This window comes from Podarcis filfolensis (genome assembly GCF_964270895.1).
Source record: "Podarcis filfolensis genome assembly, chromosome: 7".
NCBI classification, from domain to species: Eukaryota; Metazoa; Chordata; class Lepidosauria; order Squamata; family Lacertidae; genus Podarcis; species Podarcis filfolensis.
In genome coordinates, this window is record NC_139603.1 from 24,661,069 (window position 1) to 24,684,732 (window position 23,664).

The window sequence follows — 23,664 nt, forward strand, 5'->3', positions numbered from 1 at the left end:
TCTGTATTTCCAACGTCACAAAGCACTGCTCACACGTTTTTCAAGGTTTATTCCTGCCCCCCTAGTAATATCTTACATTTCCTCCAAGGAGCTCAAGGCTGTGTGAACCATTTTCTCCCTCACTACCTGCCACATTTTACGCTCGCAAAAGCCCTCCTGTGAGGTAAGAAAACCGGGTTTTCCTAATCCTTGTCCAACATTCGAATCCAGCCATTGCTAGCCAGGTGCCTTCCAGCTGTGGTGGCTGTGGATGATAGGAATTGTAGTCCGAAAGGTCTGAAAGGAGCCTGGCTGGTGAAGGTGGCTCTAACCACTCGCCACACCTGCTGTGAAGGTGATTTCCACAGCTTTAGGGATTAGAAACCTGTATGTTGAAAGCAAAGCCCCTCTTACAAAGCTGGGTTCTGTGGCCATTACCAAATCAGTTACTTTGGGCAAAACAAAACCCCATCCTGGCCGACATGGTGCACTATACCAAACAAACCCAAGACATTTTATTTTACTGCTGCAGCGTTAGGCTTATATCTTTGAAAACGTGGTTGAGCTTAGCTGGAAGTCGATGCTTATAATTCCAGGTAGGTAAGTGCGTATAAGGGCTGTATTAAGTTAGGAAATGAACACAGAAATCCAGCCTAATGTAGTCTAAGGTATTTAGAGAAGCAGGGAGAGTCCTATCTATACTGCTCAGAGTTCCTTGGAAGATACAAATGTGATGGCAAAAAGTTAATATTAGCTTTGCATTATTTTGCCTGACTTCAGGCCCTGTGTACCTGAAGTCAGCCCAGATACTGAGGTCCAGCTCTGAGATTCTTCTGGTGGTTCCCTCGCTGCGGGAAGTGAAGCTGCAGGGAACTAGGCAGAGGGCCTTCTCGGTAGTGGCACCCACCCTGTGGCAATGCCCTCCCATCAGATGTCAAGGAGATGAGTAACTATATAACCTTTAGAAGACACTATGTTTTTAGATATGCTGACGTGGATGGCGCTGTGGTCCAAACCACAGAGCCTAGGGCTTGCCGATCAGAAGGTCAGTGGTTTGAATCCCTGTGACGGGGTGAGCTCCCGTTGCTCGGTCCGTGCTCCTGCCAACCTAGCAGTTCAAAAGCACGTCAAAAGTGCAAGTGCAAATAGGTACTGCTCCGGCGGGAAGGTAAGCGGCGTTTCCGTGCGCTGCTCTAGTTCGCCAGAAGTGGCTTAGTCATGCTGGCCACATGACCCGGAAGCTGTATGCCGGCTCCCTCGGCCAATAAAGCGAGATGGACTCCGCAACCCCAGAGTCAGCCATGACTGGACCCAATGGTCAGGGGTCCCTTTACCTTTACCTAAGGCGTCCAGAGAGGCTGGGGAAACCCAGCCAGATGGGCAGGGTATAAATAATAAAATTATGGTGATGATGATGACGATTATCTGAAGGCAGCCCTGCATAGGGATGCTTTTTAATGTTTTGTTATGTTTTTATATATGTTGGAAGCTGCCCAGAGTGGCTGGGGCAACCCAGTCAGAAGGGTAGGGTACAAGTAAAAAAAAAAATTATTATTATTATTATTATTATTATTATTATTATTATTATTATTGACTTTCAGGTCTCACATTTGCAACTGAAAAAGGCTCTAGTGTTTCAACCTATAAGCAACTGAGCCGGAGCCCTTGCGAATCCTCTCAGAAAGGACTCTTGGCTGCAGCCTCCTTACCTCTCAGAGAGACAAGCTCTTGTTCACAACTTTAATACTCCCCAAGAGAACCAAGGCAGTTCTTAATGGCCTCCCTAAACCTTTTCATTTTTATTTGTTCCAGGTTGATAAGGCAGCCACTCTCTTTTGTGCCCAAATAACTGATAGAGACACCCTCCACCAAGTTCACGAATGGCTGAGTGTTGAGTTCCACTTAGCCTCAAGGCACAAGAAACTAGTTATCCAAGTTTTTGGTATACAAGATCATTTGTGTTTGGGGAAGCACATTTCAGGGAATGAAATGGACTATGAACAAGCAAAGTGAAATACAGCTAAAGACTTTTTCATTATCTTTATTTTTCATTAAGTGATTGAAATATTAGGCCACATGAACGCCGCTCTAAATTGCTAATGACTGGCTCTGCCAGCGACTTGCACTGAAACAACGCTGCAAACAGCTGACCCAGTAGCAGGGAGATGGGCCATTAACTGTAATAATAATTTAATTGTAAAGAATTATAATTAGAAGTGCGCTATCAGTTACAGTGTGAAATTTCATTAAAATGTGCTATTCCATAGCACAGAGCAAGACTATTACAGTGGCTTCTAACAAATGATCCCCCTCCGAGAAAAAAGCAGAATCAGATCATGTGATCCAAGCGTCAGCTTGGTAAATTAATTATACCTTACAAGATCATTATAAATTTGACAAATCCAGTTCCTGCAGATTAGCTTACAAGCTTAGTTGGCTTTGCAAAGCAGATGCACAGCTGGATATCACCATGTCATTAAAATTACTGGCAAAACTTTTAACAGCGACCCCATAGAGGTATGGGATGCAGGTGGCGCTGTGGGTTAAACCACAGAGCCTAGGACTTGCAGATCAGAAGGTCGGCGGGTCGAATCCCCGCAACAGGGTGAGCTCCTGTTGCTCGGTCCCAGCTCCTGCCCACCTAGCAGTTCAAAAGCACGTCAAAGTGCAAGTAGATAAATAGGTACCACTCCGGCGGGAAGGTAAACGGCGTTTCCGTGCGCTGCTCTGGTTCGCCAGAAGCGGCTTATTCATGCTGGCCACATGACCCAGAAGCTGTATACCGGCTCCCTCGGCCAGTAAAGCGAGATGAGCACCGCAACCCCAGAGTCGGTCACGACTGGACCTAATGGTCAGGGGTCCCTTTACTTTTACTTTACATAGAGGCAAATACATATACCCATCAACTAATAGGGCAGTCTGGAGTGGAGTCCCTAAGGTGGTTGGATGGAGCTGTGTAGCCTACTTCGGCAGCTCCTGCCAAATGTATTGTTCTGCTCTCCTTTGAACCACCATCAATGGGGCCAAGGGGGTGGGTGGGTCTTGTCATCTGGGCCGCCCAATACCTGCATACACACTGCCCAGGTTCTTGTGCCCCAGGGAAGTGACTTCGGTGCTGCAAATGCAGCAGTTTGACTTCATCCCCAGAGGCACACTCCATCGTCTCTAGAGACAGACAGATGCCTGTGATGTTAACATATGAGAGTGCTGGAGGTGAATTAGTTAAACAAGTTATCCAATCAGAACCCGAGGGGGTGGAGTCAGAGGGAGTATAAAACCAGCTCTGGGAGGGGCCAAGGGAGGAGTTCGTTGGGAGGTTGGTTGGAGTGGGAGTGAATTGGGATGGAGTCTGTTGGTGGGTTGAGTTAGTGCAGCGAAATAAGCTGAGTCAGGAACAGTTAGGAGCTAGGAAGACAAGTAAATATCTGAGAGGTGGTTTAGTGAGTGAGAGCAGGTAGTGGAAGTTATAGGTCTGGACAGGCACCCCATGATTGTAATGGACCGATACCGTTTATGAAACCACACACTTGTTAAACTGCAATAAATAAACAAAAGTTTATGTTCCAATTTAAACCTGACTGGACTCAGTATTGTACCAGGTAGGGCCTGGGTGGTGGCAGCGAGAAATCAAGTGGTAGCACAGGGATCAATAGACTGTGAAACGTCCAGGGACTCTGTGTGATTGCCACAGTAAAAACCACAACAATAGGACGGTTGGAAGTCAACCATAGAACCTTCATCGTTTATGGGTTCACATGATCAATAGCAGTGACAGCAGCAAGAACCTTCAATAAACATGGAACTATTCTTTATTTTGCATAGCTTAAGAGCTATGCTCAGCTGCAGCATATAGAAGACAAAGTGCATAATGTTGTAAAGGAAATACCAATTATGGTAGTGGACTGCGAGTATCAAATCTATAGCTCAGAGCAGGTCTTAACGTAATATCTAAAATACAACATCCATGGAACAGGGCTGGCCCAAGACATTTTCCGGCCTGGGGTACAGAAGCAAATGCTCCCCCAAATAAATCTTCTCTTCCCTTGTAGTAATATAATAATAATAATAATAATAATAATAATAATAATAACAACAATAATAATAATAATAATAAACTGAAAATCTGCAGTTGCTTCACTCTGTCGAATGGCAGGGCCAGCCCTGTATGTGAAATAGATGCAAACAGGAACTCAAGTCACTACCAGCTTTTTAAAAAGCTTTTTTTTTTTAATAGTCGGAGATTTGATAAAGCTTGAACCCAGTGAATGAAGAATAATTGTACTCACTGCAGGGATTTACAAAGAAAGAGCTGCAGACAGTTTACTCCATGCACCCCAATGAACCCCCAAGCAACGGCTGCTTCGGTAAAAGCGTTTACTGTACCTTTTTGATGATAGCTGCGTTGTGACTTGAACAGCTTCAAAGGCACATGACACAAGAACAAAAGGGATTACAATCTGTCAAGGACATGGAATTACATTAAGCTAATTGAAATACCGCAGAAAACAAAAAACAACCAACAGCCACAAATTAACATAGCTAGTATTCAAAGAGACAGTCAAGCACATCTTGAGGTTGGCTTTACAAAATTCATCGTTCTGAATGCAAACATTTTATCTAGTTAACAGACCTGTTGCCTTCAGTCATGGCCCTGTAGGTTCTGTGCATTGCAATCAGAATATTAATAGTCCTTGTTACAATTCTAATACAGCGGTATATATTTTAGAAATAAACTACTGTGTTATGCCAAGGCTCTTCTAATTATTCTACCTTCACGGAACACTTCCCATACAAATTTGCCTGCTGAGGAACTTCTGGGGCACGTTCTCGACTTCATATTGCCGAGAAAGATTGCCAGTATTTTGTCTGCCTTTACTGCTCTTCTCAGCGAGGAGACTTTGGCAGCTTCCAATGTCGCCATCCCATGCAATAGTCAGAAAACCACTAGGAGTTTCCACTTTCTGAGCCATTTTTTCTAGGACTGGTACAATTCACTCATTTCTCTGTTCCTCAGAATCCAGACAGTGTTTCTCCCAATTTGCTGAATCTCTGTTTTTCTCCAAACGTGAATACTGGTTTGCAGTGATGTTTGGCATTTCCAGTCCGCAACCTTCGTGAGCCTGGTGCCCTCCAGATGTTTTGGACTACAACTCCCATCTGCCGCTGACAGAACTTGCTGGAGGGCACCAGGTTGCCAAAGGCTGGTGTAACACAATCCTCTGAGCTCTGAGCTGGCGCAGTGCTATTATCTCATTGGGCCCGGAGGTGTGACTTCCGACATGCATGATGATAGTGGGTAATCCATTTCCTGTTCCACAATGCTGCCCCTCTGCAACACAGTTTAACATGCTGTATTCCTGAACAGGAATGGATGGATCAGTCAGTTCCCAATTTATCTCATTCTCCATCCCTTTCGCTTCTTGCGGCTTTCTTTTAAACTGCACTAAAACACGAGAATGGGGCCTTCTCTGCAGTGGCTCCCCGCCTGTGGAATGCTCTTCCTAGGGAAGTTCGCCGGGCACCTTCATTATACACCTTTAGGCACCAGGCAAAAACATTCCTTTTTAACCAGGCCTTTGGTTGATTTGATTGACACCCTATGCCCTTTTAAAATGTGGTTTGTTTTTCTTCTTGGGTGTGTGATTAGGTTGTTGTTTTTATTTTGATCATATATTTTGATCATATTATTTGATCATATATTTGATCATATATTTTGATCACATATTATCATATATTATATATTATTATATTTGATCATATATTTTGATCATATTGTGGTTTTATACAGTGGTACCTCGGGTTATGAACTTAATCCGTTCCCGAGGTCTGTTCTTAACCCAAAACCGTTCTTAACCTGAGGCACGCTTACACTAATGGGGCCTCCCGCTGCCACTGCGCCGCCAGCACATGATTTTCATTCTCATCCTGGGGCAAAGTTTGTTACCCAAGGTACTACTTCTGGGTTAGCGGAGTTTGTAACCCAAAGTGTTTGTAACCTAAGGTACTAGTGTATTTTGATTTTGTGCTGTGACCTCCAGGTATAGGGCAGTATATAAATTCAATAAATAATAAAAAATTAGCAATAAAATTTGCAACCCGTTAGTTACAGGTTTACACAGTGGTCCCAGGACTGCCTTCAGAATATAAAGTCTTTTCACAAGTATCAAGTACTCCACGGCTGCTAGAAAGTTTGACTGCTGCTATGACCACCATGCATATATTCAAATGTGATCATAGAAGCCCCTGCAATGGATAACAACCCTCCTCCCAGGGATTTCCATGGCGGGTGGTGGGAGAAAAAGATGGCCACCCCAGGGCAATCATCGTCATTTATTTCAACAAGCAGCAGCAACAAACAAGGTTTCATATTGAATTCTGCTTATTTCAGTAGGACCATCCGCCATCCTGGATAGCTCAGTTGGATAGAGCATGGTGTTGATAATACCAAGGCTGCAGGTTTGGTCCCCGTATGGGACAGCAGAGTAGTCCTGCATTGCAGGGGGCTGGACTTAGATGATCGTTAGGGTCCCTTCCAACTCTACGATTCTATGAGTCTATGACTTACTTTATTTAGCTTGCCTTACAGCTCATGAATATATATTTTTAAACGTTCCTCGGAAGTCGAATGGCTTCCAAAACGCGTTTTTCATTTTTTCCCCATTTACTTTGCAGCCAGCCCACTGATCCTCGGTTTTTGAATGTTTTGGAAGCCCAACGGTCTTCTGGAACGGATTACATCTGAAAACAGAGGTTCCAGTGTGTGTTTGTTTGTTTGTGTGTGTGTGTAGCATTTTGCATTTAAGAAGTCTTACAAGAGCAGATAGGCTATTTGTGCAGGAACAGTTAAGTTAGAATTGAAAAATTGTGATCCCATCATTCCCTAAAGGTGCGATTACTAACCTTCCACAACAGCAAGGTTCCCATCAGGAAAGGGCTGAACACAGTCAAGAAGCAATGGACTGAAGTTGGATCAAAACTAGAGACCAAGAATGAAACCAAAACAAACATTATGTATTTTCTGCAAGTAATATGTTCTACTAAGAAACAGGAGTTTTCCCATCCCCTTACAATCAACATTTGTATCATCATGCAGCAACCTTTCAAGTCACTCGGCTTCTAGTTTTATAGGCTGCCTCTAGTTTTTTACATAACAAGCAAACAGTTCTTGGATGCTACTTTTTGCTAAAAAGTTTTATTTCTGCAGCACCTTTTGTTTTATGAAATGTTTCCCACCCTCCGTTTGCTTTCACAACAGGTCAGTACTTGGACAGACAAAGAGTTCTTTTAAACAGGCTGCCAAGAGTCAAAAAATGTTGGTACTTGCATAGCAACTTTCTGTTGTTGCTTCATGAAGAATATCTCATGAGATACCCTTGTTCTGGTGACCTTTCTGCTGGATTGCTGCAATGCACCTGCATGTCAGGCTGCCCTTGAAGATGATCCAGAAGCTTCGACCAGGTTCTGGGGGGTGATAAGTGGTTCAACATGCTAGACACACGAGGCGCTGGATCTTAAGGAGATGCACTAGCTACCAATATGTTGCTGTACCAAATTCAAGGCACTTGTGGAGTCTTTACAACTTGGGAACTTCCCTCTGTATAATAATAATAATAATAATAATAATAATAATAATAATAATAATAATAATAATTTATTATTTATACCCCGCCTATCTGGCTGGGCTTCCCCAGCCACTCTGGGCGGCTTCCAAAAAATATTAAAATACTGTAATACATCAAACATTAAAAGCTTCCCGAAACAGGGCTGCCTTCAAATGTCTTCTAAAAGTCTGGTAGTTGTTCTCTTTGACATCTGGTGGGAGGGCGTTCCACAGGGAGGCGCCACTACCGAGAAGGCCCTCTGCCTGGTTCCTTGTAACTTGGCTTCTCGCAGTGAGGGAACCGCTAGAAGGCCCTTGGTGCTGGACCTCAGTGTCCGGGTAGAACGATGGGGGTGGAGATGCTCCTTCAGATATACAGGACCGAGGCCGTTTAGGGCTTTAAAGGTCAGCACCAACACTTTGAATTGTGCTCGGAAACGTACTGGGAGCCAATGTAGGTCTTTCAAGTCTCGGCGGCCGTTCCCAGTCACCAGTCTAGCTGCCGCGTTCTGGATTAGTTGTAGTTTCCGGGTCACCTTCAAAGGCAGCCCCACGTAGAGCGCATTGCAGTAGTCCAAGCGGGAGATAACCAGAGCATGCACCACTCTGACGAGGCAGTCCGCAGGCAGATAGGGTCTCAGCCTGCGTACCAGATGGAGCTGGTAAACAGCTGCCCTGGACACAGATTTGACCTGTGCCTCCATGGACAGCTGTGATGACTCCCAGGCTACGCACCTGGTCCTTCAGGGGCACAGTTACCCCATTCAGGACCAGGGAATCCTCCACACCTGCCCGCCTCCTGACCCCCCAAAACAGTACTTCTGTCTTGTCAGGATTCAACCTCAATCTGTTAGCCGCCATCCATCCTCCAACCGCCTCCAGACACTCTGTATCAGGCTACTCATGTGTTAAGATGTGACAGGACGGTGCTACTTGACTGCCAAGAGAAATCCATTATGTAGTGACATAGGGCAGGGCCTTCTCTGTTGTGGCACCCCACTTATGGAATTCCCCTTCCAACTTATCTAGACGTAGTTCACAATAGTCACCTGTTCACAGAAGCTATGTTTCCAGTACCGAAAAAGGCTGTCACTTGGAAGAAAACCTGGGTAGGGCTAAGGAAAACACAACATGCTCCTTATTGAGCAAACAGTCACACTTCTTTCACATGATAGCGGTATAAGCATTCCCAATGACAACTTTGCACCACAGGTATAAGATAATGGTAAAAATATCCAGAACACACCAAGCTGTGCATGGGAGGTGAGAAGAGAGGAATAATGCTTGCAAAGGCCTTTAGAACATTTTTTTGAATAGACATCCAAATAGATGCCTTTGTCTCAATCACAATTAATGGGTAGATTAAATATTATTGGCAGCCCATCTTTCAGGAAGACAAAGCCCGTGTATGTAATAGCCAATTTTATATAGCAACATCTGCTCATTCCTTTTCCCCCCATCTTGCATTGTGTTAGAGTCACATGGTTTTTAACATGTCAGGTGAACGGTAGCTGGGTAACCAAACTATTCTTAAAGCATAACTGTTCTGATTGATCAGTTTCCATTGTCCAATAGGAAAAGTAAGAAAAGGGGTAGGACTACTCAAATTTTAACAGGGTGAAAGCAGGTCCCATTGTTTGTTCAACAAGACCTCGTTAGATTCAGCATTTGGGTAACAACCGAAAACTCTACCTGTAGGTGATGTGTACTAAAGCAAATTAAGGGAAACAGGAGTCAGAAAGATCTTTACTGCCTTCTCCTAAATCCCAAGCCTCAGTTTTTAGATGCATATCTAAAGACGTCAAGTATATGCATCCCTGCAAAGCTTTGAAATTGACCCCCCACTCCATATATTAATGCAGCTTTCTCACTGTTAGGAAAGCATAACTGCATATGTAGGCAAACTGAGGCCCGGGGGGCTGATCCGGCCCAATCGCCTTCGAAATCCGGCCTGCGGACAGTCCAGGAATCAGCGTGTTTTTACATTAGAATGTGTCCTTTTATTTAAAATGCATCTCTGGGTTATTTGTGGGGCCTGCCTGGTGTTTTTATATGAGTAGAATGTGTGCTTTTATTTAAAATGCATCTCTGGGTTATTTGTGGGGCATAGGAATTCGTTCTTTATATATATATATAGTCCGCCCCCCACAAGGTCTGAGTGGACCCCTGCTGAAAAAGTTTGCTGACCCCTGCATAGCTGCAAATAAAGAAATCCAAAGCATGTACTTCTCAGAAGTGTTTAATGGACCAACGATATAGTGAGCAAGACTCTTCTTCTGAGATTCATACCTACAATTTCTGTGTAAGACAAGAAGGAGATGAAAAGCACAAAACCACAAAAGTGCCAGTATGCTAAATATATGCAGTGTGAATCAACTCGTGGAAAACCAGGTTAACCAAAGGCCAATAACAAGTCCTAACTGGGAAGCTTCATTACTAAACTTTTCTGGATATCATTTAAAAAATTTAAAATTTTAATTTTAAAAACTGGGCACAGTATGTAGGCTCAATGCAGCAACAACAGCATTGTTATGAAAACTTTCATTCATAATAATAATAATAATAATAATAATAATAATAACAATAATAAAAATAAATAATAAATTTTGTTTATACCCTGCCCTCCCTGGCCAGAGCCGGGCTCAGGGCAGCTAACATCAGTAAAATTACAGTAAAAACATAATGGGAGGGGGCAATTTAAAATACAGGTTAAAATGCAATTTAAAATGCAGCTTCATTTTAAAAGTAGCCCATAGATCAAAACCATAAGGGGAGGGAAACATAAGGGTCAGACAGAGTCCAAACCAAAGGCCAGGCGGAACAGCTCTGTCTGGCAGGCCCTACGGAAAGATGTCAAGTCCCGCAGGGCCCTAGTCTCTTGTGACAGAGCGTTCCACCAAGTTGGGGCCCGTACTGAAAAGGCCCTGGCCCTAGTTGAGACCAGTCTAACCACCTTGTGACTTGCGACCTCCAAAATGTTGTCATTTGTGGACCTTAAGGTCATGTGCGGGGCATACCAGGTGAGGCGGTCCCGTAGGTATGTGGGTCCTAGGCCACATGTATGCTTCCTGTCCCATTGATAAGCACTTTGCTTGTAAAATTATCCACTAGCAATTCCAAGCCAGGCCCATCCTAAGAAACCAAGATTTTGCTTTTTCAGAGGGGAAGGGAAAATGAAAATGAAAAGCCAACCCATCGCATTTCAACCAGGCCTTCACTCAAGGTAGAAAAATGATACGAAGAAAAAAGATCGCCGGACGTCATCCAAATGAAGTTGTCGGAACTGTGTTAGATCATTAGTGTATGAAAAGCTGAGAGCAGCAAGCTGTAAAAGAGAGAAGAGAAATCAATGCCATGATGTTGATATTAAAGGTATATTTTCCAGGGAGCAAATGAGAATTTAAAGAGTTATTCCTTCAGAGAAGCCCATGTCTGTTGCTACGAAAGCATCTTCCCCAACAGTTTTATTACACTTTAATGACTCTCAATAAAGTTATCGTTCGAGCAGGATGATCAAGTGGAAATGCTTCTGCTGCCTTAGGTAAGGAAATAACTCCCCGAACTTTCCATTTGCTCTCTTATTTCTTCCTGCTTTTCCCCAAACGTCCTGGAAGGAGACATATTTTCATAATTCAGAAAAAAGGTGATTTTGCAGCTGAAGCATTCTCCTCTAGTGAGCTACAGCGGGAAGCAACGGAGGTGCCGTATTCGCGACTGCTGGTTAATTCCTTCCCTCTGGTGCAGTGTTGATTTACGTGGATTGACAGCATAGCACCTAATAACTTCTTATTTCCATTGCTCCCACATTAGAGCACTCAACTGGATAATAGCACTCAGCCAGGTTACTGCAGAGCAAACTGAGCTAGCTCCAGAGAGAGTAAGCATGGTTTGGTTTCTGTCATTCTTCTAGATGCTAGTTCAGGTGTGGGGAACCTTTGGCCCTCCAGATATTGCTTTGAAAAAAATTCAAAAAACATTTATTCAAAAGTGACAATAAAATACATTTTCAATCAATATACCTGTACAGTGGTACCTCGGGTTACATACGCTTCAGGTTACATACGCTTCAGGTTACAGACTCCGCTAACCCAGAAATAGTACCTCGGGTTAAGAACTTTGCTTCAGGATGAGAACAGAAATAGTGTTCTGGTGGCGCGGCGGCAGCAGGAGGCCCCATTAGCTAAAGTGGTGCTTCAGGTTAAGAATAGTTTCAGGTTAAGAACGGACCTCCGGAACGAATTAAGTACTTAACCCGAGGTACCACTGTATTCCCTCCATAGACAACTCTGTGATAGTGCTGGCATTAAAATACCCTGTTCTGGTCTCCCTTTCCCCCCGCCTTTTATTGAAGAAGAACAGATATTGCTGAACCACAACTCCCATCATGCTTGCTGGGGCTGATGGGAGTTGTATTCCAGCCGCATCAGGAGGACCAAAGGCCCTCCACACCTGCTCTAGTTTCTCGGTGTAGCTGCTAGGACCTTTGCACCAGTGGGCTACATTCAATTTTATGGGATCTGCCTGTGCTATCTTCACCCCTGCAGCCAACCTGAATGCTACATGACCACCTCCTAAAACAGGCATATGCAAACTCGGCCCTCCAGATGTTGTGGGACTACAACTCCCATCATCCCTAGCTAACAGGAGCAGTGGTCAGGGGTGGTGGGAGTTGTAGTCCCGAAACATCTGGAGGGCCGAGTTTGCCATTGCCTGGCCTAAAATGTGGGTTTAAAATCACTGGGCCTTTCCCACTTCCACCCATCAATTTAAAACATATGGTAAGATTTGAGGACTTATGGGTATCAGTTTGCATCTGCCTAGTGGAAATGGCTGCTGGTACTTTGGATTTTGCATCAACACTCCCTGGTCCATGACCCTTTTGGGCCACCCTAGCTGAGGGAAAAGAGAATCCATTTTTCTTTTATTTGAGAATAATAATGCCTAGCCAAATAATGCCTAGACAACACATACACATACCAGAAGCAACGAAGTCTAATCAAAGTTAGTGCCCAGTAACTAAATGTCTAAGTGGTATTTACCTACAGTGAAAATAAGGGTTACCTTTGGCTTTGGTGAAATGCCGTAACGTTGTACTGCTTCTTGTTCCATATTTATCCACACAAACATCAACAAAGCCAACGCCAGGGGGAAAAGTGCTTCATATCTACGTCGAAAGACATTTCAAATTAAAAAAATGCAACCCAGGCATCAAATTTATTTTTCCTCCACCACCCTTCCATAACAAATGCTACTAGGTTGGGTGTTTGTGTGCGGACAGTGGTTTGGCAACTTGTTCAACAACTGTGTTGGCCACAGTCAAGCTGAGCTCTCCACATTCATGTTACCTGCATATTGTTCCGATTAATACAGAAAATGCCAAACAGTTGGAAGAAATATTGCCCTTACTTGGCAATTCTCTCCGCATTTGAAATTGTTACCTTCAAGTCGCGTTCTGGTAAACTGGCAAGTACTATTTATCAGCCTCAGAAATTTATCATCACCTTAGAAATTAGTTGTTTTGTTTGAGCAACGTTTTGTGGATGTGGCAAAATTATTTTTAGGGAGAAGTGAACCAAGATGGCCACATTTTGTTGCTCCTAGAAAGCCAGGATGCTTGAAAAATTCAAAATGGCTACTGCCATCAAAGGTGACTGCCTTCTTTTCCACTACAGGGAGCCAATTTCACAGTGGTCAAAAGATGAATGCATTCAGAAAACACACACACACACACACACACACACACACACACACACTTACAGAGTGAACCGGTCGTTCCTCCAGCAGCCGTTTTTGAGAGCTACTGTATTAAAATACTATGACAAAAGAAAGGGCATTGATTGTAGCTTGCTAAAAATATAAACCTCAGTGTGACATTCCACGCAACTCTATTATTACATTTGAAATACTAGGGGAAACTTCTTCTTTTTTTACATTTGGATTCACCGCCCTTTTCTTTTAGTAATAATATTTCAACCAACCCCCAAGATGCTTTATTTAAAAGCATAGGTTTAAAAGTAATCAATGGGGGCAGGGATTTCATCTCTTCAAATTTCTGTGTCAAATTCACAAATTTTGGATTGAATTGTTGTTTATCTCCAAATGCTGTTGGAGATCATAAGAAGTGAAACTGAATTATTCAAACACTTGTTTTTATTTGATCCCCCTGTGCTGATTATTCCTTCCTCTTTTTTACTTTCTGGTTTCTACTGTATTTTGAAATCATAGTGTGTGTTTGTGTGTTAGCTACCATATGTGTTCTCATGAATCAATGCAATCAAAGGAGCTACAGAAAAATGTTTCAGAGTGCCATACAAATCACTGGCTAAATGTTTACTCCACGACGTCGGCAATGAGATTTAAACACACGCAGCATCTGGAACTTTGCGTCTTACTGGTTAAATGCAATGGAAGAATGACAAGAATCTGGCAAAATGAAAATACATGACTTTAAAATTGCTTAGTCAAGAGAAACGCAAAAAAATATATATGCTGGAATTTCATTTATAAAGTAGAGAGAGAATTACCCTGTACTAAGCAGAAGGTATGTTGACATCAGGGAAAGAAATATGCTCAGCAACCTCGAGAAGAGGAATGTCGGGCTTAGCAGTGGCACTACCAAGGACGAAGCTGCAATAAACACAATATCATCTGTCAACACCAACATATTTGAATACCCCCCTCAATGACTCTCAAAGCATGGGAGCAATGTATGACTTGTGTAGTTTGCATTCACATTCCTAGAAGCTAGGGTGCAGGAAAATGGTTTCTTTCCTCACTCTTTGAATTGAATGCATAATAATAATAATAACAATAATTTATTATTTGTACCCCGCCCATCTGGCTGGGTTTCCCCAGCCACTCTGGGCGGCTTCCATAGGAAACCAAAAATACACTAAAATATCACAGATTAAAAACTTCCCTGAACAGGGCTGCCTTAAGATGTCTTCTGAATGTCAGGTAGTTATTTATCGCTTTGACATCCGATGGGAGGGCGTTCCACAGGGCAGGCGCCACGACCGAGAAGGCCCTCTGCCTGGTTCCCTGTAGCTTTGCTTCTCGCAATGAGGGAACCGCCAGAAGGCCCTCGGCGCTGGACCTCAGCATCCGGGCAGAACGATGGGGGTGGAGACGCTCCTTCAGGTATACTGGGCCGAGGCCGTTTAGGGCTTTAAAGGTCAACACCAGCACTTTGAGTTGTGCTCGGAAACGTACTGGGAGCCAATATTCACCACATAGCAAAAACAAAACAAAAAGACCATCTGTTACAACGATTCCGAGTTTACCCCATGAAAAGAGGTGGCCAAGCTTGGATATAACTTTTTTCACAGGATTCTGCGCCACTCAACCAATAGCCTTATATCACCAGGCTCATTCGTGCTTATGTGGACAATTGAAGTAAGCATGCCTGAGTTGTTTCTCTTGAAGGAGTAATTTGCTGCTGGAATGACTATGTATATATGAACGGGGCTGAAGCCGGAATGTAGAGAGAAACCGCTTGAAAGGTAAAAGGTAAAGGACCCCTGGACAGTTAAGTCCAGTCAAAGGCAACTGTGGGGTTGTGGCGCTCATCTCGCTTTCAGGCCGAGGGAGCCGGCGTTTGTCCACAGACAGCTTTCCAGGTCATGTGGCCAGCATGACTAAATCGCTTCTGGTGCAACGGAACACCGTGACAGAAACCAGAGCTTACGGAAACACCGTTTACCTTCCCGCCACAGTGGTACCTATTTATCTCCTTGCACTGGTGTGCTTTCAAACTGCTAGGTTGTAGGGAGAAACAGCTTGGAACGACCTAGAACAGAGCCTTCCAAACTTTTCGTACTGGGGACACACTTTTTAGACATGCATCATTTCACGACACAGCAATTCAGTTTTACTAGCAAACCGGAGGTTAAACTAAGCCCTTTCCAGCCCCAGGAGGAGCGCAGGGAGCATTCGCACGACATATCTACACACTGCAGTTTTGTGACACACAGTTTGGAAAGCTCTGACCTAGAGGCTGGAAGTAGCCTGCACCAAAAGGCACCAAGCAAAATATCAACTGGAAGAAGAGAACAAAAAGCATTCCTCCAGTTCCAGTTTTCGCAGCATCAACGCTATGCATCTGAACTCCACAATAGTTAATGATGCATCTCATTAACGCCAGGCTGAGCTATTAATCTCCAAACGCCAGTCCACTTCTAAATCAATATCGCTCATGAGAGCTTGAAGAGGGTGCTGATACTCTCTTTTTCTTTTTTTGCAGGATGATGCTTATGGATGTATGGATGCCAGTCAAGGACATCCCAGGTTAAACTCTTAAATAGCAGGAAATGTGTGTCTATATACATATCTTTACATGCCGGACTAGGATAATCCCAGTTAAGGAAAGTAGTGCTTACCTAATGTTGTCCAGCTAATAATCTGATTTGTTGTAGGCAGGCCTTGTTTGTTGTGAAGACTACTGCGAGTACTATTCACGATGTAAGTTGACAGTGCCAGACTGAGAAACTAATAAAGGAAAGGAAAGGGAGCAATTAATCTGGGTGGTTCCACTATTCTGCAAAGACACCAAAACTTAAGCGTATAAACCAAAACTGACAAAAAGAAAGGAAACGGAAGCAGATTTGACACTTTTAGCTAGAAAAAGCACCCATGTTTAAAGGGCAAGACACTTGTACAGCTCTCCCACTGTGCACATGTGTTTAAATGGCTGGGGTTCCCAATGCCCCCATGAAGAACGAAATAGTACGTAACCCATCATGCCCTGCCATGCGTATATATTATGGGGAACTCTGATCCTGTAAATGAGCATGTACAACCGACAGCTTCACAGAGATATTTGTCATTGAAATGCACAGTAGGATTCAAGATGTGATGTGTGAATCTACACTTGCCCTACATGACTTAAGTTCTTGATCTGAGTAGGGCAGATACGACTGGCTATGCTATTTAACCAGCAGGAAAAAATAGCCTCTACCAATATGGATCAGTGGGACACATGTGCGCCATCACAACAGCTTTTCTATAAGCTTGCTGGCTCCTACAAGGACACATTTTCTGCATCTCCTGCTCCCTTAGGGGACAGGATAATTGTCAGGAGCTCATCCTACACTCGAGTAGGACCCTGGCAGAGCCACATGCCCGACTGGCATGTTCTCTCCCTCCTGGTCGATCGTTCGGGAGCTTCAAAAGCTTTCTTCAGCCCAAACATCACAGCGACAGATGCCAACAGACATTGGCAAACTTAGGGATCCGCAGAGTCTTCGCAGCTTGCGTATCAGACCTCAGCAACTCAGCATTTTGGCTAATCTACTTTATTTACATATAAACATACATGGAGCACTGCAACATGGCTCCCTCTCTCTCTAGCATTAGACAGCAAAGAGAAAAAGAACAAAGGACAATAGTCCAGCTTCACGGAACACAGTAACACAAACATCCTGTCTCCGTCACTTCCCACTCTGTGGAGTCAAAACATATAGCGTCATGTGATAGACAAAAATCCCATGACTACAATCATGGAGCAGGAATTCTAACATCAATAACCCCATGGTAGAGCAATGGTTTGCATGCAAAAGGTCCCATCCCCAACACCTGCAGCTAAAAAAAAAATTAGGTAGCAGGTGATGGCAAAGACCAGAGACCCTCAAGGGTTCCTACCACTCAGTGCAAACTGCACTGAGCTCCATGATCTGGAAAAATTCAGCACCCTAAGCAGCATCATTGGGGAAATGGTGCAGGTCAGACCACAGTGTCGCAGGTAACTGTTGCTTTGCCCACAGTGATGCTGGAGTTGGGAGCCAGGCTATTTGCAACCTTTTGCTGGCATCAGTTCCCCCAACTCCATCTCTATAGGAGCTCAGTAGCTCTATAGGAGCTCAGGTTATTTGTTTTGAACTGCTCATGCAGTTACTGTGGTTTTACACGGTACTGGAAAACCTCAGCCCAATCTCAATTTAGCTTTCTGCAGAATTGGCTTGTAGGATGTCTCCCTCTCCCCAAAGGTTCTTGGTTCTTAACATACAATTCAGAATCTATCCTTTCACTTTGTCAGGCTGGTTTTCTTTGCTTGGAAAAAATATATACAATAGTTTCAATGAAATGTAGGAACAGTGCTCTTTTGCAAAAATGTTCAGTAATACTGTTCAGGATTATGGAAAAGGCTTGCCAAGTAGCCTGGGCACAGCAAGAAAAGTTAAGAACTACATAAAAAAATCTAAAAATGCAGAAGCTCTAGGAACCACATACTGCTTAACATATTTCAATTGGTCATGTTTACTTGGAGGCATTAAGTATTGTATAACCCCATTATGTTTTGGATGCCACCGTAAAGTATTCAGCAACTCCCAGAGCAAACTGTTGATTCATACTTGCATAACTGCATTTCACGCTTGATTTCACCTAGGCAGAATAAATAGGGAAACGAAACAAACTTTGGGAGGAAGGCTTTCAACAAAGTTTATTTAAGAGGTAGACCTGTCAATAGGAGTCCATTTCCAAGCTTACAGAGTTACAGATTAGAGAGGTAATTAGAGTAGATCACAAAGCAGCAGATATCTGGCACCGGTTTTTATGCTGGTTCAATAAAACTTTGCCTGGCGTGCCATCATGTGACAATCCACAGAGAGGGCATTAAGTAATATATTCTGGGCTCTCTCTTTCTCGCCCTACACAACAACAGCTTAGACTTCGGACTTGAAAATTAATTTAATGCAAACCTTTTCCCCACAACAGCCAGTAAAGGCACTAGCCAGAGTCATCCTGCCGTTCCACTTTATGTTTGTCTATCCATCAAGTTTTATTACAGAGGAACTGAAGTTATTTCCAGCTTCGTCCTTACTTTGCGGCTGGATGGCCGTAAAGGGTAGAGCAGCAAGCCTATGCCCCACATTTGCCTGTTCACTGGAGTCTATAGGGAACTGAAACTGGTGATACCGAACTGTTTGGAGTGGATAAGACAAGGTACTCCAAAAGGGCCTCTCCAAATTGGGTGTGTGGGCAGTAAAATGGCAAATTCAATTCTATACAAATAAGCGTGAGATAAAACTGCCTGTATTGTAATGCCCTTACACAAATCAGGGCTTTTAAGTACAGAGAGGAAACAAGTAAGAAGGGACATGATAAAGGTGTATCTAATATATGAAGTGGATAGAGTGAAGTACCGTATTTTTCGCTCCATAAGGTGCACCGGACCGTAAGACACACCTAGCTTTTAGAGGGGCAAATCAAGAAAAAAAAGCTTATTTTCCCCCTCAGCCCCAAAGAGCAAAGAAGCCAAGACAGCGAGCGGGATCCATCCCGCTGGCTGTCTTGGCTTCCTCTTTAGCCGCGCGCAACCTCTCCGGCAGGGAGAGGCTGCGTGCGGCTATGGCAATACCCCCACCTCCCGCAAAAGCCCACAGGAGCCGCGCCCCCTTTAAGGAGCGCGCGGCTCCTGTGGGCTTTTCTACGAGGAGGGAGAAGGGACTGACGGGAAAAGCCTGCAAGAGCCGCGCGGAGATTGTGTGCAACTCTTGGGGGCTTTTCCTGCCTGCCTCCCCCCTGCATTCGCTCCATAAGACGCACACACATTTCCCCTTACTTTTTAGGAGGGGAAAAGTGCGTCTTATGGAGCGAAAAATACGGTATTTATTCCTGTCTCATAATACTAGAACTCAGGGAGATCAGATGAAGTTTGTAGTAATGGGATGCTGGAAGATTCAAGACAGGAGAAAAAAGGAAGCACTTTCTGCTCCCTATGGAATTCACTCCGCAACGAAAGAGTCGTCTTTTAGCAGGATTATTGCAATAACCTGCAGTTTCACAACAGTGTATATTTAAAGTTGATGAATAAAAGAATAAGTTAATTTAAAATATGCAGGAAATGTTAAAAAAAATTAAAAATTAAGGAACCGCAGAAAGAGGAAGGAAGTCAAGTTTTGAAATGTTAGGATTGTAAAACTATCTAAATGTATATAACTGAAAATCATAAATAATTCTTTTTTAAAAAAAGAAACTCATTTTTTGTATCACTTAATATAACAAATATTTCTAAGCAGTTGTCATTAAAACAACAGAAGTACAATAATGTCATTCAATAATCCTAAAAAATAGGACCAAACAGAACAAAACCTAGCTCTAATGAAGTTGTAACTTTAGTTTCTATTGTACACTGTTAAATGATTTTATTCATTTTGCTTTTTTAATAATAATAATAATTTTATTATTTATACCCCGCCCACCTGACTGGGTTTTTTTAACTCCCCCTCCCATTATTTTTTACCAAAAATTTAAATTTATTTGCGGGGAGGAGATCCACATAGAGATTTTATTTACAGTTAAGCAGTAAAGAAAATTTGCAAAATACAGTGGTACCTCTACTTACGTTCACCTCCGGTTGCGTATCCTTCAGGATACATACGCAGCAAACCCGGAAGTATTTTTCTGGGTTTTGCCACGCACACATGCGCAAAAGCGCTCTACGGCACCGTGCGCTAGCACAGAAGCGGTCCCTCCAAATGCGGAAACCTCGGGATCCGACCGGAGCTCCGGAACGGATCCCGTCCGCAACCGGAGATACCACTGTAAATATAAACTATAGATTACAAATAAAACTGAGCAGTGTACACAACAGAGAATTAAGAGTCAGAGTCCAGGAAAGCTCGGGTAAATGTAGGCATTTAAAGGCCATTACGATCTCTTCCTCACAAATTACCCAAGGGAGGGAATTCCAGATGGTGGGTCTGTGTTGTCACCAAGCATCAGCCAACAAACCCCTTCCCAAATATTTTGAATCAATTTTCTATTTCGCTCATTTCTATAAAAATTGCACACAACAGCAGCCGCCATGATTGCTTTCTTTTGTTCCATCTTCACAGCAACAGAGCTGTTCATTATGAGGGATTCCCAATAAATGCCCTCAAGTACAGCAGAAGGAAATCAGTTAAATCTAGTTTTAGAAAATAGCAGCTAATATTTGGGAACAGGCAAATATTTAAAAGCACCGTGGAGGGGAGGCTGGAAGAATCCAGTAATAAAATGAAGGCTTCACTAGGCCTTTTTCTTACATGGCAGACCTCACCCATAACAGCCGATAAGGAGAGGAAGAAGTCAATGCGAAGAGTTTACTAGGCTAGATACATTTGAATATGTAACACAAAAAATGTACCCAGGTAATTCCAACCTGGAAGCCATCTGTACTCAGTTGTTCCCAAACATGTTTATTCAGCAACACCACAAAAAGATGGAAGCTGGGGTAGATCTGTTTGCTCTGCAAACATAAAGAGCAACATTAAATTTATCTTTTCCATTATGAAAATGTACTATACACACTGAGGGTGGGGTGGGAATGCTGTGTGGAAGCCAAAACAGTCCTGTTTTAGGCTAATGAAGGCTGTTCTTACAACAGTATTTGTGTTCTATGTTGGTGCCAACAAAAAAAAACAAAAAAACTCACAGAAGTTTGCCATTTTATTGGGTTCTCTCTGTCTCTCTCTCTTTCTCTCTCTCTCTCTCTCTCTCTCTCTCTCTTTCTTTCTTAAGGAATATACTTGAGAAGCTCTGCAGAGCCCTTCAAGAGAGATAGGTGTTGTGAGTGAAAAAATGAAACAAAACATAGAATATGAAGTAGTATGATTTTGTGCAGCCTGATTAATGCAAATAATTAAATAAATGTCTATTTATTTGGCTTCACAGAAACGGCTTGGTAGTCGTGTTTCGAGCTCATTCAAGAACCCAGGAAAATGGCATAGGATGAATGTTTAAGTTAGACGTAATTATCTCTGCAGAATTTGAATTTTTCAGTTTCCAAACACCAAAGCTAACTAAATCGCCTTGGGGTTGTGGGGAGGGAAGTCAACAGCTCACAAATGCTTTTGCTTCTTTCAGCAAGCGTAGGACCAGTTTGCACATGACATACTAGGTATATACCAAAACAGGAGTGTTTCTAGAATATTCCAAAAAGGACTGCCAACTTGGCCCCGCGACAGTGGGTTCCTGGGGCCATGGGTGCCATGCAGTGTGCATAATCCTGGCACGAAAATCTGTGGGTGCCCGGCCCCTACATGGGGAATTTTGCGGGTGCTCAGGCACCCAGGGAGGAGTTGGCACCTATGCCCCAAGATGTTTTGAATGTTCATTTAAACAGTGAATAAACGTTTACAAGTGTATCTGCCACACAAGTACATGTGCCCCTCAAGCAGCTCTTGATTTTGTTTGGCAGCGATAACATAAAAAATTCCTGATAGCTTGCTACTACTGTGCAGTGTGTGAAATGGCCTTGACGTGGAGATAAACAGAGGCAGCTTGCCTTCTCATTCACCACTAAAACCTGCCATCGTACAGCTGTCGTGGCTGTCCAGCTCATCATATTCCTTCATTCCTTGGGAGTGTTAACCTCATGCACCATACTGTCAGCTGAGGGAGCTCTTTAAAGGTTCTTAATGCAACAAACAGGATAAGGAGAGCCTTCGCACCTGAGAGCTTCCAGACAATTTAGCCAAAGCCAGACCCCAATTTGACTGCGGCTTTACACTACAATGGACTTGGTTTAGCATTTGGCCAAGGCATGCATCAAACAGCAAAAAGATAAGGCTAAACACAGTTTATTATATTAGCTAAACTGAAGATGGATTTGCAAACATTAATCCTGAGGGCAGGACTGCTCTCCTTTAAAAGGTTATACAACTTAATCACAATTCTCTTACAGGAAGTTATTGACTCCTAATTTACGGTCCTTATTTACTGTAGCCAAATAAAATTCCCCCGGAGATGGCTCGGTTGGAAACCCATTTGGATTCTTTGTGGGCGTCATTTGAACTGTTTTCATTCCTAGAGGTTTGTTTTGTGGCAAGGCCAGCATGCCAAATCAGTCTGAGCCAACTCAGGTCACGAGGAGAGGGAAAACCGGCGGGGAAAACAAGGATAAAGCGAAGTATTTCAAAGAAAGTAAAAAGGTGACTTTCATTACAAGGTTGTGGCAAATTACATGGTTGCAATCTATTTTGCTTTTTATCTGAATCAGTTTAGCTCCTTAATTCTTCCATCAATACCACATTTGCAGTGACATCTAGTGGCAACGAAGAACACGCTTTGGGGAGAAATTAAACTCTTGCCGAGAACTACTATGTTTTGAAAAATTATATTTAGTACCTATTAGAGCCAGCCTACAGCAGATTTTCTTTTTACATATACACTGGGTAGCAATAATTAATATGCAATCCACTGGAACTGGAACATTTTCAACCCTGTGATGAGCCACACTTCAAAATTTTCTAACAGAATTCATGAGAAATATGTTGACAGTAGCTCCGATTTATGCATAACCTCCAACTGGAAATAATTAAATATTTCTAACAGAGCACCTTTCCTAAGTGCTTAAGTGCTTCACACACATTGTCGCAGTAATCTTACAGCATCAGTGTTAAGGTATAAGCCAGTCTTCTTATTTTCATATTATAGATAGGTGTGATAAAGGGAAGTATAGCTCTGGGGTTTTTTTTCCAGAGCAGAAGGGATGACGCTTTCTGCCAGTACATCAAGATAACTGAAGGACTCTCTTTACTCCAGCAAGTGAATCAGGAAATAACAATGCTTTTATATCTGCATGTGACAGATTAGCAGAAGTAAAAAAAAAAAAAGGAGAAAATAAGCAAGTAGAGGCTGGATGCTCCCTTCCTTTTCTTTGATGGGGTTTCTACTTCAAGCTAGCAGTTTAAATATTAATTTTTCTTTGCAAGATGGTTTGCATTTTTAATTAAACACCAAAGTTTGCATCTCGTCTGGCTGAACTTTTGCTAAAGCTCAGTATACAAATTGAGCCTGTGCAGTCAGAAACAAGCACCGTCGAGTTCAATGGCACTTAATTCCAGGTAAGTGCAGGCATGCTGACGCTGAGAATTTTGGTGTTTTGCTATTTATTTATCGGTTTTCTAGAGCATCCTTCTTCGCACAGTGAACTCAGGCCAGTTTCCAACATACTACATTCAGTATAAAGTAATAAAATACAACAGAAAACCAATCATTAAAAAATTACAGCAGCACAGGGGGCAGGGGGAAACCCCCTGAAACGACAGTATCAACTACCGTATTTTTCGCTCTATAAGACGCACCAGACCACAAGACGCACC

At 43.0% G+C, this 23,664-nt stretch overlaps 1 protein-coding gene across 12 annotated transcripts in view; it reads right to left on the reverse strand.

The window, feature by feature from the left end:
- Positions 1-23,664, reverse strand: part of PIGN (phosphatidylinositol glycan anchor biosynthesis class N) — an 87,353-nt gene that overhangs the window by 15,446 nt on the left and 48,243 nt on the right. For all 12 annotated transcript variants that reach the window (XR_014550586.1, XR_014550587.1, XR_014550588.1 and 9 more), the window contains 7 exons: positions 15,958-16,066; positions 14,104-14,206; positions 12,641-12,743; positions 10,818-10,904; positions 8,629-8,684; positions 6,880-6,955; positions 4,363-4,436 (listed from right to left, as the gene is read on the reverse strand). Coding sequence is in view for 9 of the 12 variants with exons in the window: in XM_083623748.1 (XP_083479874.1) it covers positions 4,363-4,436; positions 6,880-6,955; positions 8,629-8,684; positions 10,818-10,904; positions 12,641-12,743; positions 14,104-14,206; positions 15,958-16,066 (608 nt within the window). In the remaining 3 variants the exon portion in view is untranslated. The remainder of the gene's footprint in view (positions 1-4,362; positions 4,437-6,879; positions 6,956-8,628; positions 8,685-10,817; positions 10,905-12,640; positions 12,744-14,103; positions 14,207-15,957; positions 16,067-23,664) is intronic.